We start from the raw sequence: 18,644 nt of genomic DNA, 5'->3' as shown, positions 1-18,644 counted from the left end.
CTAAAATGATATTGTAAAAGTCAAGTTAATTCATTCTTAATTAATCAAATCCATTCATCCCCTGGAATATGTAAGACAATTAATAATGAACCAAGATAATCAAATTCTAATAAAAGGAAGATGCTCAAGAGTTAATGAAGTTTTCACTTCAACTAATGCTTTATTCTTATAAGACTTAAGCATTCATCCTGAACAAAAGCTCTCAATATTGGTTGGTATCCACATGCATGTGCCACAGTCATGCATGATTGGATATACACATGAGCACACTTGGATGTTGTCGAAGTGATGTTCTCAATGCTCACATGTTTAAGGTTTTAGTTTGATTCCATGATATGTTTGTCTCTTTACATGCTTATCTTTTTATATGCTTGTATGATCACATGCTTTACCCTCTTTTCCTTGGTTGCCTCACAAGACATGTAGACCACTCTTTAGCCTATAGATACAAATGCACATCTGCTTAAGCCTTTAGGATAGCTTTCACTCAATCTAGTTTAAGCAAAGATATATGAAGGCTAGCTATGATTAGGCAAGCTTGGGGTGCCTTACCTCTTCCCATCCTATACTCTAACGATTGACCTAGTTTGGTAGATAGGTCCTCAAGGATTCATGTTTTGATTCCTGGACTTATAACCAAGTGGTGACTCCTTAGTCTCTTTTTAAGAGGCTCCGTGTACTCCTAGGTTGGCTTTGAGTCTAAAATCATTTTTAGGAAGATTGAGTACCGCGTATTCGACCTTCGTGAGAAGGAACCGACATGACGACATGTCATAAAAGGGGTATAGTTCACGAAACTTACACCAACCTTATTATCCATAATTTGTGCCGCTAGTCAAAGTCCATCAAACTTGTCCTACAACATTTATTTAGTCAATCTTGTTGGTCTTAATGCATATAATTTGTCAATCTTGAAATAAGCTTTTGTGGGAAATATTGGATCATTTATTTATGTTCTTATTTTTTGTGTCTTGGAAATCTTATAGTCATTTAGTTCCCCCATGCTTAGAGGGATTTTCTAAGAACTATATATATTTAGTTGGCTAGACTAAGAGCAGATTATTAAAGTTATTATTCAGAATTATTTGTGTTATACTCTGTCTCTTTTGGCAGTCTAATGAGTGGTGAGTGTGTTCAACCCTATATCCTTGGTAATTTTCTTTAGGTGGTGAATTTTCTGTATCCCATTGGTTTTTCCTTTGGTGGTGAGCTTTTTATAATTAGTGTGTGTCCTATTTCTTGTCTTTTCTTCTACCTCATTGCTCGGGTTTTCCTCTTTATAAACAAGTCTTGGTGTTTTATGTATGGTTTGATTTATTTTTCGCATTTTTATATTTTTCTTTATATATATATGCTTTAGTCTATTCTTGAATATGAATGCAAAATGAAATTTTGCCAATCAGTGATATTTGGCTAACAACTAGTTTAGGACTAAAAGTGATTAAGTCATAAAATTTGATTTTGGGGTCTAAACATTGTGCTAGGCTTTTTTTTTAAAATTATATAAATGATTTTGGGTTCTAAATAATGCGATAGGTTGTTAATAACGTTTTTTTTCAATTACTTTAATGTTTCTTGTTTTGAAGTCTAAGCAAGGTTTCATGATAGGTTTTCATCATATTTTGAGCTTCCTTGCCATCTGCCCATCACAATTGCATGCCATAATATTGAGAGATGATGGAATTATGGCCATGATAAAAGATTGTTTATTTAATACTTGGAATTTCCAAATTTAGTTGTGATGATGCACAAAAATCGTCAGTGAGCTGATCGTCCACACGACGCCAATGAGAGTACCTGAAGAACAAAGAAACAAAGAACCAATAGAGAGCAACAATGGAGTGCCAGCCAAATACCCTTCAAAGGTTAAGTTAGTGATAGAAGAATCCCCAAGAACTCAGTAGTGTGAGAGCTAAGGATTTTTTTGCGTATCTTGGGTAAGAGGAGACTTGGTACTTATATAGTGGTATAGGGCTAACCAAGATCCCATGAACATAGGATCTTTCCTTGTATGGAGGATGCAGAGTTAGTGTTCCGAGATCTCAGGGCCTTAATTCCAATACTGGGAGGTTATGAGCATGTAGAAGGATTTGTGGACGTGGTGTGCAAGTTATTTCCATGTAGGGATTTATGAGTGGTGTGCATGCAAAGGTTTGTGGGACTCACGGCTCAAGAGTAGACCCGTCGGGCTTGTGTAGTCACCTGCCAGGTCAATGTCTTCATAGTCGGGTTTGTATGCCACCACACGTGGGGTGCGTGAGTCACTTGTCGGGCTAATCCAAGGGGTCCCCTACGGGTCTTCCAGAAGTAGACGGGCACTTGAGGATTTTATCTTGATGAACCTCGAGTGAGGTTCATTCGTTCAGACAGGTAAGGAAAACTTTTCTCTGGACAAAAATGCCCTTATCAAGTTGTATAGTAAGTGTTATACTATTGTTCTTCATTCTTTAAAGAGGAGAGATGTGTCCTTAGATGCCAATAGGCTCCACCTTAAGTGACAGCTGTAAAGTTATCTAACACAAATGCATCTCAATCTCAAGCCAGTGCAGCTATGACATGCAGTCTTGTATTAAAACCCAAAATTGTGTGTAGCATAAGAAAACTATGTTAGTGAAGATTAAGGTTGTCAAAATCGGGATCCTACGTAGGACTGTGGGAGGTAGGTGGGATCGTAGATTGTAGGATCGGATCGTGAATCGTAATAAGATCCTACATTATTTGAGGAAAAAAATATTGGTATGTTAAATAATCACATAAATTATACGTTCATTCATAAAAAAACCAAAAATTTGCATCCATTTGATGTAATTACCATACATCACTGAATCCATTTGTAAGCATCATTTAAAAAGGCCAAAAAACTAAAAACATGACACTTTATTGGGATGTTATTTTTCATTTAGGTCCAATTGACATTCAATCTCTCCACATTAGAATAGCAAAACTTAGTCCATTGGGATATTATTTTTCATTTGGGTTCAACTGAGTCTTTTGTCAAGTTAAAGAAGATTACAAGAAACCAGAATCATTTGGGATTGTCAGAATCATACGATCCTACCGATCCTAAACAATCACAAAGATCCTTGAAAGATCCGGATTGTTTTGGGCAGGTAAGATTGTAAAATCGTAGGATCTAGATTGAGATTTTGACAACTATGGTAAAGATTCTGTTGGTGCATTAGAAAATTTGTTAGAGATGAGTAATTCGCGCTAAGTTTTTTAGAGTTTGTTACATTTTATTTGTTGTATAAATATCTTAATCACTGTTGTAATCATTATTGTAGAAACTAGTAACAGACCTATGTGATGCGTGAGAATAGATAATTATTTCATAGTTATAATATAATATATAATTTTTTCTCTCTAAATTTTGTGGAAAATAATTTTTTCTCCCTAAAAATTAAACAATTTCTAAAATTATATTTCATTTATCTATCTAAAAAAATATATAATCATTTTATTATTTGGATTTTTTAATTGATATTATTCATTTTTTAGGCTGTCCATATTTTTCTAAATTATGTTATTGTACATTATGTTTTCCTAATTTTTTTCCTTGTACAATTAAACTATTTAAGTTTCAAATATATTATTCAAATTTCTCAATCTCTTAAAAGATATTATTATATTTATAATTTTTCTTATCCTAGGAGTAGCTTCAAACCATTAATTGGGTTTTGTTTAATAATATAGATACATGAGATTGAAATTGCATATTTCTTAGACATTCCTAAAAATATTTAAAATAATATGTAGAAAAAAAGTAGACTTTATGTCTAAAATTGAACACTTTAGTTTCTCAAAAAAAAAAAAAAAAAAAATGAACACTTCACCTATCGAAATGAATGAAAATAATTTGTATAACAGTATAGAGAGAATGTGATCAAACAAATAAAAATTGACTACATACACTCTCATTTATTAAGATCAATTGCCTTTAATTGAACATTCATATTGCATTTATTATTACTATACTCCTGTTGAACTTCATCATCTGCCACATCATTATTCTTTTTATTATTTATTTTTTACTTTTAGTTTTTTAACAATATTAAATATATAAATATATTGACTTTACAAATTCATCTTAGACAGTTTTAATTTTAAATATTCATTTACTTTAATTTTGATGTTATAACTAAATAATAAATCAAAGAAAAATTCGATTTAGGACTTTTTTGTTTGGACTTTTTAACAAGCACTTTTATGATAATTGTAAATAGAGTTTGGTTTATCTCTAGTAATTGCGCTAGTTATTAGGTTAATAAAAGAAATTAGAATGACCCGTTCTCAAAAAAAAAAAAAAAAAAAAAAAAAAAAAAAAAAAAAAGAAAAAAAGAAAAAGGAATTGCCCAACAAGAAAAAAGGCAATTGCAAATATGCTTGTAAAGTATACTCTAAAATCTAATTTACGTTATTAAAAAAGCGAAATCTTCAAAAATAGTAGAGGGGCAAAAAGACCTTTTTGCGTTCTTGTGCAGGGGTTGAGGAACGGAACGCGACCAAATATTTGGTCTCTGTTGTTATAAAATTGACAAGGAAAGGGACAGTGAAGTTTGCTTTCGAGTTTGAGTGTTCTCTTTTGGTTAACGTGTCGTCCTACCACACTCCATTCCAATTTCCATACCTTTCTTGTTCACCTCTGCTTCCTTTCTCTCAACTCCAACTCCCATACCGCATACAAAGAATTCAGGTTAATTAGATATGTCTTGTCCCTCTCTCTTTCATTACTACTATTCCTTGTCTTCTGGTTACTCTTATTCTGTAGAAAAAGAAGAAGAAGAAGAAGAATGCAGGTGTCTTCTTTTTGCTCACCCTTTATATCCTTCAACTATACCTCTCATCATTTTGCTTACCCACTTCAATTCACACTTCATTCTTCTCGTAATGCTAGAGTTAGTATAATTGCTGAGCCTCATGCTCATGGCTGCCTCAACCAGCTCCTTCCTGTCTACAATCCTAGAACTACTACTATTCGGAGGAGGAGAAGAAAGTATGGGATTGGTGTGGTCTCTGCCAGTGCTAGTAGTAGTAGCAGTAGTAGTAGTAATGGGGGCTTGGAGCCATTCACAGAACGAGCAATTAAGGCCATTATGTATTCCCAAAGAGAAGCAAAAGCACTTGGGAGAGAGATGGTATTTACACAGCATCTCTTGCTGGGTTTAATTGCTGAGGATGAGGAGCACCACCTTCACCTTCAACATCATTATCATTATCATTATGAGCAACAAGGCTTTCTTGGATCGAACATCACCCTCCACATGGCACGCGATGCTGTTCGCAACATTTGGCATCATCCTCATCCTACTGCTTCTAATAGTTCTAGTGCGGCTCTCCCCTTTTCCATTAGTACAAAGCGCGTGTTTGAGGCTGCGCTTCACTATTCCCGAACCATGGCTCACCATTTCATCGCCCCTGAGCACATCTCCATTGCCCTCTTTACTGTTGATGATGGCAGTGCCACTCGACTCCTCTACAGGTACCCCCCATCCCCTTCTTTCTTTTTTTCTTTAACAAAATATTTCAGAGTGAATTGTATTAATATGCAGCAGCATCATGATTAGGCCAAACTACTCTCTAATATTAAATCCTTAAAATTTTTTTTATCTCTTCTGTGCTCCCCTTTGGTCTAATTTTTCTCCCTAATGAAATTTTTAAGTACTCTGTGCAATGTGGCTGACAGGTTATTATACGATGGCAACCTTCTTAATTTATTGTTCATTATAATGATTCATGAATTTTAGTGTGCACAAAGGTCTAGAGTTGGAATCCATATGCTACAAACTTGCCATCTTATATAAGTATGATATTCAGATTAGGGGCAAATGTCAATCAGTTGGCGGCTGTGGCAATCTTCAGACTTCAGGAGGAGCTTGCCAAAGATGGTAGAAATCCATCTGTGGAATCTCAATGGATGCGTGGAAAATCCATTTTAAGAAAAGCAGCAATTATGAGATCCCCTGAAAAGCCAAGAGGTAACAAAACAAGTCAATATCCTCAATTTCTTTAGTTTCATGATCAATAAGTCTAAATTTAATGACACAGCAAACTTTACAACATTTTTCATAACCGCTGAGGTGGTAGGTTGTGATTTGGTACAATGAAAGTTATGTCAGTTGAGTTTCATGTAAAAGTGATATTGCATTAATCATAATTTGTCACTTCAACCAGTTGTGAAATATTTTGTTTCTACAAAAACGGAAAGCAATGTTTTGTAATTTAAATGTGTCTGTCAGAAAAAACTGCATTAGCACAGTTTTGTGTGGATCTTACTGCCCGTGCAAGTGGAGGGCTCATAGATCCTGTTGTTGGCCGAGAAAACGAACTTCAAAGAATCATTCAGATACTTTGCTGCAGAACCAAAAATAACCCCATTCTTCTTGGTGAAATTGGTGTTGGAAAAACAGCCATTGCTGAAGGATTGGCATTAAACATTGCAGAGGCAAATGTTCCTATTTTTCTCTTGGTATGCTATAATTCTTCTGTTTCTTTACTCTTATTCAGATGCATCTGCTTATAGTTTCATTTTTTTTACAAAAAAAATAAGTGATTAGTTTATTGTTGTTTCCTTAGAAAAAACGTATAATGTCTTTGGACATAGCACTATTAATGGCTGGGGCAAAGGAGAGGGGAGAATTAGAGGCACGTGTTACGAAATTAGTTGAGGAAGTACTGAAAGCAGGTGAATACATTTTTGAAGTTCCATTTAAGAACAGAACTGCTTTTACTGTTGCTCAGTTTTGATATGCTTTCATTTGCAGGTGATGTCATTCTTTTTATTGATGAAGTTCATATACTTGTTGGACGAGGAAATAGGGGTTCTGGTCTTGACATTGCTGATCTACTGAAACCTTCACTTGGGAGGGGTCAATTACAGGTGATTGTTTCTTGTATAATGATATAATCATGCTTGTCTCATATCTTGACATGTTAGTGAGACTTGAAGACCTAATATATAGTCATCCCATCTAAACTGATTATTAAAGCATGATTCTTAAAATCTAATTTATATAAAACTGAAACTTATTGGAAGTACTGGGAATAGATAGTGAAGTTAGGATCAATACTTTTAGGCAACCAAACTCCATGTATGGAATCAGTCACCATGTGGCACTCATGAACAACTGGGATGCCATTTTATCCTGGGCTTATGGGATTAGGCTCACAGCTTGATCAATGGAATCCTTCAAACAGAGGGCCAAATCAAAGAAATATCAATATTATGCCTTTTACTAATCATCTAACCAGTGTGACCTTAGATTTCAAATGAATATAACAGATACAACACTCATGAATCTGTTTGAAGAAAGTTTGCTTAAAAGTGTTTAGTTGGAATTTGTCCCAGATGATGCTTAAAACAGTATCATGGTCGGTTTAGGTGCAAGTGCAACCTAAACAGACTATCATAACGATTTAAGTACAACAAAGGTATATGAATGTTGAGTGTACCAATATGAAGGAGCGATTTAAATGCACTTGAATATCGGTATCATGGTCAAAGTGATGCAGCCAGAGGCAGTGATCAAAGACATGATTGCCCTGGATTAAGTAGCAAAGCCAGATAACATAAAAGGATCAATGTAGCTGACCCCTAGTTGCTGGCTTTTGGGCTTTTTTAAGTTGACTCTAGTGAAAATGTGAAATGTCCACTATCAAACCTTAGTTCTCTAACAATACTCATTGTTACAAGATTACATAGTAAACTTCAAGTTCTTTCTCCTCTTGGGATTGAAATGTAATTGTCGTCAGGAAGAAATCTTTACTTTTTGCTCTGAAGGTGTCATGAGGTGATCAGTGGAAAAGCTTTATAACATCCTCGGATAATTTTTGTTCTTTTTGAAAAATTTAATAGAATTATGAGTTATGACAGCAATGTTCGTTCATGCATTTTTCTGTTCCAAAAGCAATCATTTTATTTTTTCCCCTAATAACTGCAAGTCTCTGAAGGGTATTTGGCAATTTTAAAATTCTAGTATGAATCAGTTTTAGCACTTTCTATATGACTTTTTTTTATCACTTGTCACAAGTCTGTGCAAAGCGAGGGAAAGTTACAGCCCCTTGTAGGAAACTTTTTATTGAATTTAAGAAGGGTAGTTAGAGAAGACTTCACTGAATTTCAAAAGTATTTGTTGTTTTCCTTCAGTGACATTTAACTTTGCAAGAGCAAATTGTTGCATCTTCACTCAAGTATAGCCCTTACTAATTATATTTTTATGTGAGCATAATTGTCGTTGCTAAGATTCATGCCATACGAAAGAAAAATAATTCAAAAAAAAACAGCCAAAGTATTGCAGAAAGAAGCACAACAACAATTGTAATCCAAAGTATTCAACCAAAAGTCATGGCTTGAGAGCTTTGATAGTTGCAAAGAAACACAAAAAATAAAAGAAATAGGTTGCAGCCATTAGAAAAAACAAAGAAGCCTTTTAATAGTTCATAACAAATTAAACCTCCTTGTATACTTCAAATTAAAACAAACCAAATTATATGGAAGGGCAACAGCAAGAAAAACAATAAGCATAATTTTAGATGGAAGAAAACAACATGAGATAGAACAATAAATTAGTACCTTTGGCAGCAAAAGCTTTCCAGTTTTGATGTTTAGTTGCTTTCAAGCACATGGTTTCTTCTGCTTTTAAAACAAAAAGAAAGTGCTTTCTCATGCCATACTTTGTTCTTTTAAGTCGAAGTAGTAAGAGTCTCATTGACTACTTGAATCAAACATATGGTGGGCAACCTGTTAAATATACAATAAGAACTTCAAGATGCCAATACATGTACATGAAAATTTATAGAGATGAAATTCAGATTGGAACTAATTAACTTCGATGAAAATGAACCACATTAGGAAATTCTGGATAACTAATTCCTAAAATGAAAAGAAAAAAGTGTGCAATATATAGGAAATGAAGCGTCTTTACATCACTACCACACAAGGGATTGTGAATCCAAAAATTTTGGATCCCAAAAACCTACTTTTCAAATGGCATTCTCATGAAGGTCTTATGTGATGTCTCTCAATGATTTTAAAACACTTAAGCTGTACCGGCTTTTCATATAGCACGTGCCCACCCCATTCTTCTGTCATTCTTTTGCACACATTGTTCATTTCTCTACACTTCTATTCTATTAGAGAACTCACTAAATTTTCTCCCTTCAACCTATTTTCTTGGAGGAGTCTTCCACTCCCTCTGTCATAATTTTGTTAACTTTGGGTAGAGCCGTTTTCTCTGGAAGTGCTACATATATATACATAGGTGTGTGGCATGGGTTCCTTAACTTCTATCCCTATGATTCCTTCTTTCACAGATATGTCTTGTCTGCATTTCTCTGCAGCCTTTACTGAAGCATCAAATGAAGATAAACCCTCTCTTCACAAGCAATATATGTTTATCAAATTATCTAACAAACCAGATATTGGAAAAATTGATAGGATAATGCTGATGTGGCAAATTTATGAAGTCGACCAAAATTCAAATGCTTCCATTTTAATAATAATAATAATAATTATTATTATTATGTAGATTTGGAGATTTATGTAAAAATATCATATTAGAGTAGTATATCCATCTTTATAAAGATATCTAACTTTTTTTTCCACATATAATAAGTTGTCTTGTATCGTGATTAAGGTGCACTAACCTCCCATTGTTTGCAGTGCATTGCATCTACAACTATAGATGAATACAGGATGCATTTTGAGAAGGATAAAGCATTAGCAAGAAGATTCCAGCCTGTGTGGATTAATGAGCCTAGCCAGGTTGTTTTCAATATTTGTTTTCATCTTACAATATTTATGTTCAGTTGGTTTTTAATTTTTTTCATTATTAAATATGTAAATATTTTTAGGATGATGCAGTTAGAATATTGTTGGGTCTACGTGAGAAATATGAGGCGCATCACAACTGCAGATTTACACTAGAAGCCATAAATGCAGCTGTGTATCTGTCAGCCAAATATATATCTGATAGGTATCTTCCTGATAAAGCTATTGACCTCATTGATGAGGCTGGGAGTAGAGCTCGTATTGAAGCCTTCAAGAGGAAGAGAAAACAGCAAACACGTATACTTTCAAAGTCACCAGATGAGTATTGGCAAGAAATTAGAACTGTTCAGGCTATGCATGAACTGGTAATGACAATGTCCAAAATTAATGTTTACTTAAAATATTCATGATTTGCAGATAACACAAGATTTGTGTCTAAATATAACCAGGTCCTGGCAAGTAAGCAATATGAAGGTGATTATAGCTTGGATGATACCATTGATCTTGTTTCAAAATTCTCTTTGCCTTCCACATCAGATGCCAATGAGTATGACATTTGGCCCCAAATTGTATGAAGGATGAAAACACTAGGCCTGCATTTACCTTGGAATCAGTTTGATACTTAACTAAATTTCTTGTTTTGATTTTTTTTCCCAGACCTTCAATAGTAGGACCGGATGATATAGCAGCAGTTGCTTCACTTTGGTCAGGGATTCAGGTTCAGCAGCTTACTGATAATGAAAGAATGCTTTTACTGGGTCTTGATGAGCAACTTAGGAGACGAGTTGTTGGTCAAGATGAGGCTGTTTTCGCTCTTTCCCGAGCTGTTAAGAGGTTCTGGGCTGGCTTGAAAGACCCCAAAAGACCAATTGCTGTAATTCTCTTTTGTGGCCCAACTGGGGTTGGCAAAACTGAATTAACAAAAGCTTTTGCAGCATCCTATTTTGGATCGGTAAGGCATCAAACTAACTATATATATGAGTTAGGTGAAGTTTCGCATAGTATATCTCTTAGCTAATATTACATTACTCAATGACTATCAATCAAATTAATTTTTTGACACTCCCACTCTTGGATTACGCATTCTCTATCTACTTACACACATGTCAAATTCATATTAATCAGATGTCATTTACTGTTGGACACCATTTCAACCTATATATATAAGCTATTTGGTTCTGGACAACCGTGTATTTTAATCTACTGTTTTGTTACCACTTTTTTGATGTTGGACTTCACATTTACATGTGAAATCCCAAATGCTTCCTTAAACTGCAATTATTATTATTTTTTTCTTTCTAAATTGAATTGTTAATATGATGTACATAGTTTTGATTGATAAGTTATGCACCCGATGCATCTTGAACCCAAAACTTCACCCTCTACCTATGACTTATAAGGGTAGGAGGTGCAAGTTGAGTTAGATGATGATCCATAATAGCCTTTCAGGTGCTGGATATGTGAAGCAAGTTGTATGATTTTTACTGGCAATGGGAATTTTGGGCATTAAGGCTGGTAGGGGTCTAGATTTTAATGTGGAAAAGGGCTAGGAAACATGCAGGGTTTTTTAGACTCATATTCTGTATAATAAGATGGGTATATTTTAGGGCTCAAACTGGTAAGACAAGTAAGAATATCAGATCTGATTCAGAACTGTGAACAGTAGACAGAGGACTGTAGGCTATAGCAGTTCAGGTTTTGATTGATTTGGAAGCCAATCAAACGTAGGTTGTTTAGGATTTCAGGTCAGATTATAGGTTTGAAGGTTGGATGATTTGGACGATAATGTATATATCGCACCTAGTTTTCCCTAACCATTACACCTTGTGTAAAACCTTAAGAGTATATTGATGCAAAATTTTGATGAACTTATTATGTAATGAAACATCGTACGGATTTGTGTGAGCTTTTAATTGCTTCCACTTCAAGTTTAGAAGGAAATTTTCAGAGACTTACTAGGCCATAAGCTCATGTGTTCATTTGTGAGGGGACAAAATTTGGCTACAAACTTAGTTGTAACATAAAGCTACAACTCTCACTTTAAAAATTAACATAGTAACATATTTTGAAAATCTAACTGTTGGATTGCATGTTCTTTATATTCTTAAAGCACATGTAAAACTTTGTGTTAATCGGATTTTATTTGCTATTCGATTTATAAACTTATTTTTATATATAATTTTAGACTACAAAAGCTTGAAATTTAAGCATTTGATTGGTGACATAGCTATTAATATTTGATCTTTTGGAAATTTTGCAAACATGGAGGATATAAGAAGAGAATGTAATCTAATGGTAGATTTGTCAAAATTCATATTTAATAAAATGGTATTAAGTGGAGTTGTAGCCTAGGCTACAATTAAGTTTGTTGTCAATATTAAGCTGCTTGCCTTGGAAACCCTGGCCCACGCACAACAACAGTCAATCAACAAGCATATATCAGTGTTACAATTTTTAAAACTTTATTCTAGCGCACCATGGTAGTATTAAGCAACCACATTTGATGGCCAAATAGACCCATGAACACTTGTTTTTTGGTTCAGTGAGATGAATCAATTCTCTGAACAACCCTATTAAGCATATTGAATAGATGATGAGAAGGTTAGGTCTGCCGAGATGAAACTAATAGATAGAGGCAAAAAATACTAGTATAATATTGACAACCTCTACCTTAGAAAAGATTATTCTGATGAGAGTTTTTTTTTTCAGCTGGTGGTGATTCTAAGCAACCATAGCCCATACGTGGTGAAGCCCAGGGTTATTAGTTTTTCTCCTTTTATTTCTTATTTTGCTAACACTTCTGCATCATCCCCCTGGCACTTAAACTGAAGGGGAAAAAAATGATACTAAACCAACTGTTTCCTAACTTAGAAACTTAAAACTATGACTCAATAACAGCTAAAGTAGGATGGGAAGGGCGCCAATTAGGTCCAATACCAAATTTAGACCATAATTTTGAATGATCTTGGGGTGAAGTTTGATTTTCCTAGAGGGTCTAGCAGCATGAGTCAATCTAACTACTTCATACGATAATACCATGGAAACAATGGCTGAAATGAATGAGGAAAGTGATTGAGAAATTAAAACTGGAAAATATCCAAGAGATTAGAGTTGATTTCGTGATTACAACTTAATGCAGTACCACGATCTCAATCTACAAGGTGTCAGCATTAACCATTAAATTTGATTGAGAAATTTAACCATGCATCCAGGGCATTTCAGATGATGCAATAATGTTTTTGCATTCCAATCATCTTTTTATTGAAATGTTTAATCCAATTTGTATGATCCCTGACATTATCCCCTTTGCATTGAAATATTTAATCTAATTTGTATGATCCCTGATATTCATTTTGCAGGAGCAGGCCATGATAAGATTGGACATGAGTGAATATATGGAGCGGCATTCAGTGAGCAAATTAATAGGTTCCCCCCCAGGTTATGTTGGCTTTGGAGAGGGTGGCACTCTAACTGAAGCTATTAGAAGACGGCCGTTCACAGTGATATTGCTTGATGAAATAGAGAAAGCCCATCCAGCTATATTCAACATCCTCCTCCAATTATTTGAAGATGGCCACCTTACTGATTCCCAGGTTTGTTCCTGCTAGTTTGCACCAGTACATGATGCCAGAAAATGGTAGAGATCAAATACTGGACAATTGAGTTCTGCTTGATAAATGGAAAAAAATATGATTAACACTGCACAGAAATTAATTATAAAAGAAAAAATAGTATAATGGAATCTTTCTGCTAATGAAGTAGTGTAATTTTAGCCTTGTTAGATAGTCTTGGACCATTCAGTCTCTAAGGTTTCTTAGAACTTGGTTTAACAGGGAAGAAGAGTATCTTTTAAGAATGCAATAGTGGTGATGACTTCAAATGTAGGTTCTACTGCCATCTCTATGGGTAGAAAGAGCTCTATGGCTTTCTTCACTGCTGATGATAAGTCAACTTCATATTCTGGGATGAAAGGAATAGTAATGAAAGAACTCAAGACATATTTTCGTCCAGAGTTGCTCAACAGGATAGATGAAGTAGTTGTGTTTCGTCCCCTTGAAAAGGCTCAGGTTTGTCACCTTTCATTGACTTGTTAGCTCCAGTGAAGTTAGTTCTTGAAAGGTTGTCATTACTCCATTATGTTTCTAGGTTTTTTGAAAATAATTCAATAAAATAATAACAACTACCTAGCCTTAATACCGAAATTTTGGGGTCAATTATAAATTCTCAAAAAATAACCGGGATTGGCCATGTATTTTTTTCAACTTTACTGCCATTCTATTTTATTTGAAGTCATACTCTGGACTACTTTTTTAATTGATATGTCCCTTTTTACTACTTCTATTAATGTTATTTTTGGTCTTCTTCTACCTATTTTTGTTCCCTCAACTTAAATCAACCCACTTTTTCTTACTAGTGCATTTATAGCAACATGACCAAACCATCTCAAGCGATTCTTCTTCATCTTTTGATCACTAGGGGTTAGTCCTATCTTTAAGTGATTTTCTACTTATTCATTTTAACTTTTCATTTAGCTACATTTATTTTATGAATATGTTGCTTGTTAATAGTCCAATGTTTATTATCAGAGCATAGTTGATCTTGTAGCAATCTTATAGCACTAGCATTTGGGAGTTGTAAACACCCTTCAGTTACTATTTTACAACCCAAGACAACCAAAACCCACCTCATACGGGTTTGTATTATTTGTTCATGGGTTGTAAAGAGAAAATAATTTTTTTAATCTTGTGGTTGTGGGTGAAGAGAAAAAGAGAGTGGGAGGAAAGAGAGAGAGAGAATAGTACTTTTTATTATTTTATTAGTAGTTTATATTATTTTATTGGGTTGTATGTAAAAATAAGAACTGGGATGTTGGGTGAGTTGTGAAATGGGTTGGTAAAATAGATTAAGTGGTACTGTGGTAGTGCTCTTATGATATTTTTACATCCTCGAATGCTAGTACTCTTATGATATTTTCATTTAACTTAATAGGTACTCTATGATCAAATAATACTACTGATCCACTTTTTCACTCCATCTACCATATTCTTATCCTATAATCCACACCCTCTTCAAAATCTCTCTATCACTATGAATTATTGGTCCAAGATATCGAAAGACCTTGCTCTTTGGTATCTTTTGACCATCAAGTATTATTACCCCTTAATCTTTATATCTACTTTTACTAAACTTACATTCCATGTACTTTGTTTTAGTCATATATAATTGAAAGACATTAATTTAGTGATTTTCCAAATTTCTAACTTGGTATTAACTACACTTCAAGTTTCATCAACTTAAACTATATCATTTGCCAAAAACATATACCGAAGGACTTTCTTTTGAATCGATTTAGTGAGTTCATCCATCACTTGTGCAAAGAGATATGGAATTAATGTTGATTCTTGATGTAAACCTATAGTGATAGGAAACTTAGCTGTGATGCCTCCATATATTTGCACACTAATTATAGTTGTGTCATTTGATCATTAATTAACTTAATATACTATAGAGGAACTCTTTTCTTTTCCAAGACCCCACATAAACCCTTTAGGGATTTTATCATATGCTTTCTCTAGGTCAATACAAATTATATTAAGATCTATACAAACCTCTTTATATTTTTCCATTAGACATCTAAGTAAGAAAATAACTTCCATTATAGTCCTAAAGAATAGATCATCCTGACATCAAAAAATTGAAAACACACAAGAATATAGGGATTTAAGTAGTTTTGAATTTTGCTTTCATCAACGGAAAATAGATCATCATGACATTTTACAACTTTATAAAGGGTTTTATGGTCAATGGAAAATATTTTACAAATTTGACCACATTTTACCTACAAACAAACACCTGAAAATGGAAAAAAAAATTTCAAAATTTTTTTTTTCTTCAAAACAAATGGAGGGTTAAGCCTTTTTTTTACTCTCCCTCTCTTCTTTTTCTTCCTCCTTTTTCTCTCGTCCCTAATGCTTTGTATATAAAGAATGGAAACACGATGATGCTTAACACATAGGCGTATTTCTCACGCTGTAATCCTCCTACCACATGCTGACTCAAGCTTGAGGGGAGTGTTAAATTTACTCTCGTAATGTTGTTATCACTATACTATAAATATGTGCCAAGGTGAGTGACTGATTGATTTAATCCTATTTTTTTTTTCTTTCATTCTAGTCTCTATAGTCTATATGTCTCTCTCTCACTCCATATATATATATTCCTCTTCCCCTAATCCTAATGTTTCGTATTTTATAACTCAACCCGAACCAATATTTGAGTTTCTCTACTGGGGGAGAGAGACTCAAATATTATTAGTCAACTTGATTCTAACGAAACTAGAAGCTTGATTTGCACGAATTTGTGCTCATCTAGGACTCGATATTACATAACTCTGTTGAAGTAGCAGTAGTGATTCTGATTGATATACTGAAGTGTTAAAAGTTATTCCAGATGGTGGAGATTTATAATGTAATGTTGGAAGAGGTGAAGCACCGGCTCATATCTCAAGGGATTTGTTTAGAGGTATCTGAATCAGTGAAGAATCTGGTGTGTCAGCGAGGGTATGACAAGATTTCTGGTGCCCGAACTCTGAGGAGAGCAATAAGTCTAATAATTGAGGATGTCTTGAGTGAAGCAATCCTTTATGGAGATTACAGCCCTGGTGACACTGCACTCATTGATTTGGATGCTGCTGGAAATCCCTTTGTGACTCACCATGTTTCTGATTCGGCACCCATGTTGTAACTTGTAATTCTAATTAATTTTTAATTTCTTCATCTAATCTTATAGGCATACACATATGTCCAATTGTTGTTTTTAGTTTAATTAGATCACATTTATTCAAGTGTAAATAACTAAAATTATCAGTATCTAAGAAAAATGAGGGTTTGATTTTGTTGCTATTATTTTATTTTATTTTACGTTAGAGGTCAAGCCTTGGTGTGATGACAAGTGATCACCACAAAAATTCACAGGTTGCAAATTAGCTTCTTAAAAAATTAAAATGTGGTAAGGTTGTACCTCTACTAGATTTTACAAAGTAAGAGTTTTGTGCATTGAGTACGATATTTTATGTTTTGAAATTCAGACCCTTATAATTTCTATGTGAAAGCATGGTACCTTTCATTTTTTGTCTTTCCCGATTTTACTTATCTTATATTAGTGAAGATGCAAGACATAAGGCGAAAATGGGTAAATACCCATTAAAAACAAACTATTTAGTTAATAGGGTCTGTTTACAAACTATTTATAATTTTAGCAACTCGAGTCTCAGAGACTCGATTTTGGGCCCTTAAATCGACTCTTAAAGGCTCGATTTTCATGGGTTGTTCCTGTCTGATGTGGCAGTTTATCCAGGTGGCGTCTACATGGAAATCGAGTCTCTAAGACTCGATTTCCAACCCAAAAATAAAATATTAATGACCACAACCCAAAATGCAGAACCAGCGGAAAAAAAAGCAGAAAGAAAGAAAAAAAAAAAAAAAAGAGAAGAAGAAGAAGGAATGGCGACACAGACAGATCCAGGTCGCACCGCGACCCAGGTCGCCGCGCGACCCAGGTCGCACCGCGAGACCCAGGTCGCCGCGCGACCCAGGTCGCGCCGCGAGACCCAGGTCGCCGCGCGACCCAGGTCGCGCCGCGAGACCCAGGTCGCGCCGCGAGACCCAGGTCGCCGCGCGACCCAGGTCGCGCCGCGAGACCCAGGTCGCCGCGAGACCCAGGTCGCCGCGCGACCCAGGTCGCACCGCGACCCAGGTCGCGCCGCGAGACCCAGGTCGCGCGCGACCCGAGAGGTCGCCGCGCGACCCAGGTCGCGCCGCGAGACCCAGGTCGCCGCGACCCAGGTCGCCGCGCGACCCAGGTCGCACCGCGATCTGGGTTTTTTTTTTTTTTTTTCTTTCTTCTCTTCGCGATGCGATCTGGGTTTTTTTTTTTTTTTTTTTCTTTCTTCTCTTCGCGGTGCGATCTGGTTTTTCTTCTCTGATGAACATTCTTTCTCTGGTTTTTTTTTTTTTTTTTTTTCTTTCTTCTCTGATGAACGCGTTGCTGTGGATTTCCTGCTGCCCTTGTGGTTTTTTTTTTGTTTTCATTTTAAATGTAAATCGAGTCTCTAAGACTCGATTTTCATGTAGGCGCCACGTGGGAAAAGTGCCACATCAGACAGGAACAACCCATGAAAATCGAGCCTTTAAGAGTCGATTTAGGGGCCCAAAATCGAGTTTCTGAGACTCGAGTTGCTAAAATTATAAATAGTTTGTAAACGGATCCTATTAACTAAATAGTTTGTTTTTAACGGGTATTTACCCATTTTCGCCCAAGACATAACGTTTATAATTCATCCTCCACTTACCCCCACTCTCCAATCCAAAACAATAAGGCTTAAAACCCAAATGAAAAAAAAGCTTGAGACCCACAAAATTTTCAAAACCCATAACTCTAAAACTTGACACCTCAAGCCCTAAAATCAATCTAAACGCAAAACCCAAAAAAGTAGAACCTCTGAACCTCAAATACTAAAACATGAATGGAAAATGCCAGAGATACAACCCAAAACTTTAGATAGTAAAACTACAAATTAAACCAACCATACGCTTGGAACAAAAGTCGAGAGAGGAGAGGAGACAGAGGGAAAGGAGACTAGAACAAAACCAACCCAAATTCATTTTTAGTACATTATGTAAATCTTCCCCACTCTTTTCTCCTTCCATCTTCTTCTCCCATCCAAATATAGGGAAAAAACCCCAAACCCTAAAATACATAACCCCAAATAGCAAAACTCAAAATCACAAAATTGGCATAGACTTGTATTAATTTTTTTGAGCTAGTTTAGCATTTTAGAGAAAAGAGAGCGTAGAACGGACTTAATTATAATAAAGAA

At 35.1% G+C, this 18,644-nt stretch overlaps 1 protein-coding gene across 3 annotated transcripts; it reads left to right on the top strand.

The window, feature by feature from the left end:
• The first annotated feature begins 4,524 nt into the window (after window positions 1-4,524).
• Window positions 4,525-16,660, top strand: LOC115962488 (chaperone protein ClpD, chloroplastic-like). 3 transcript variants are annotated; one of them, XM_031081336.1, is made up of 13 exons: window positions 4,525-4,796; window positions 4,895-5,479; window positions 5,815-5,975; window positions 6,237-6,466; window positions 6,574-6,682; window positions 6,762-6,877; window positions 9,659-9,760; window positions 9,850-10,131; window positions 10,216-10,313; window positions 10,424-10,718; window positions 13,126-13,359; window positions 13,600-13,833; window positions 16,217-16,660. In XM_031081336.1, the coding sequence occupies exons 1-13, from the start codon at window positions 4,705-4,707 to the stop codon at window positions 16,508-16,510; spliced, it is 2,832 nt and encodes a 943-aa protein (XP_030937196.1). In that variant the 5' UTR covers window positions 4,525-4,704; the 3' UTR covers window positions 16,511-16,660. The 3 variants fall into 3 exon arrangements, with proteins under 3 accessions (XP_030937196.1, XP_030937197.1, XP_030937195.1); XM_031081337.1 differs by having other exon boundaries at window positions 4,704-5,479; window positions 6,408-6,466; XM_031081335.1 differs by having other exon boundaries at window positions 4,704-5,479.
• Window positions 16,661-18,644: the final 1,984 nt, after the last annotated feature.

This window comes from Quercus lobata, chromosome 10 (assembly GCF_001633185.2).
Source record: "Quercus lobata isolate SW786 chromosome 10, ValleyOak3.0 Primary Assembly, whole genome shotgun sequence".
Lineage (NCBI taxonomy): Eukaryota > Viridiplantae > Streptophyta > Magnoliopsida > Fagales > Fagaceae > Quercus > Quercus lobata.
The sequence above is the reverse complement of the archived record's forward strand: the minus strand, read 5'-3'. Positions and strand labels throughout refer to the sequence as shown.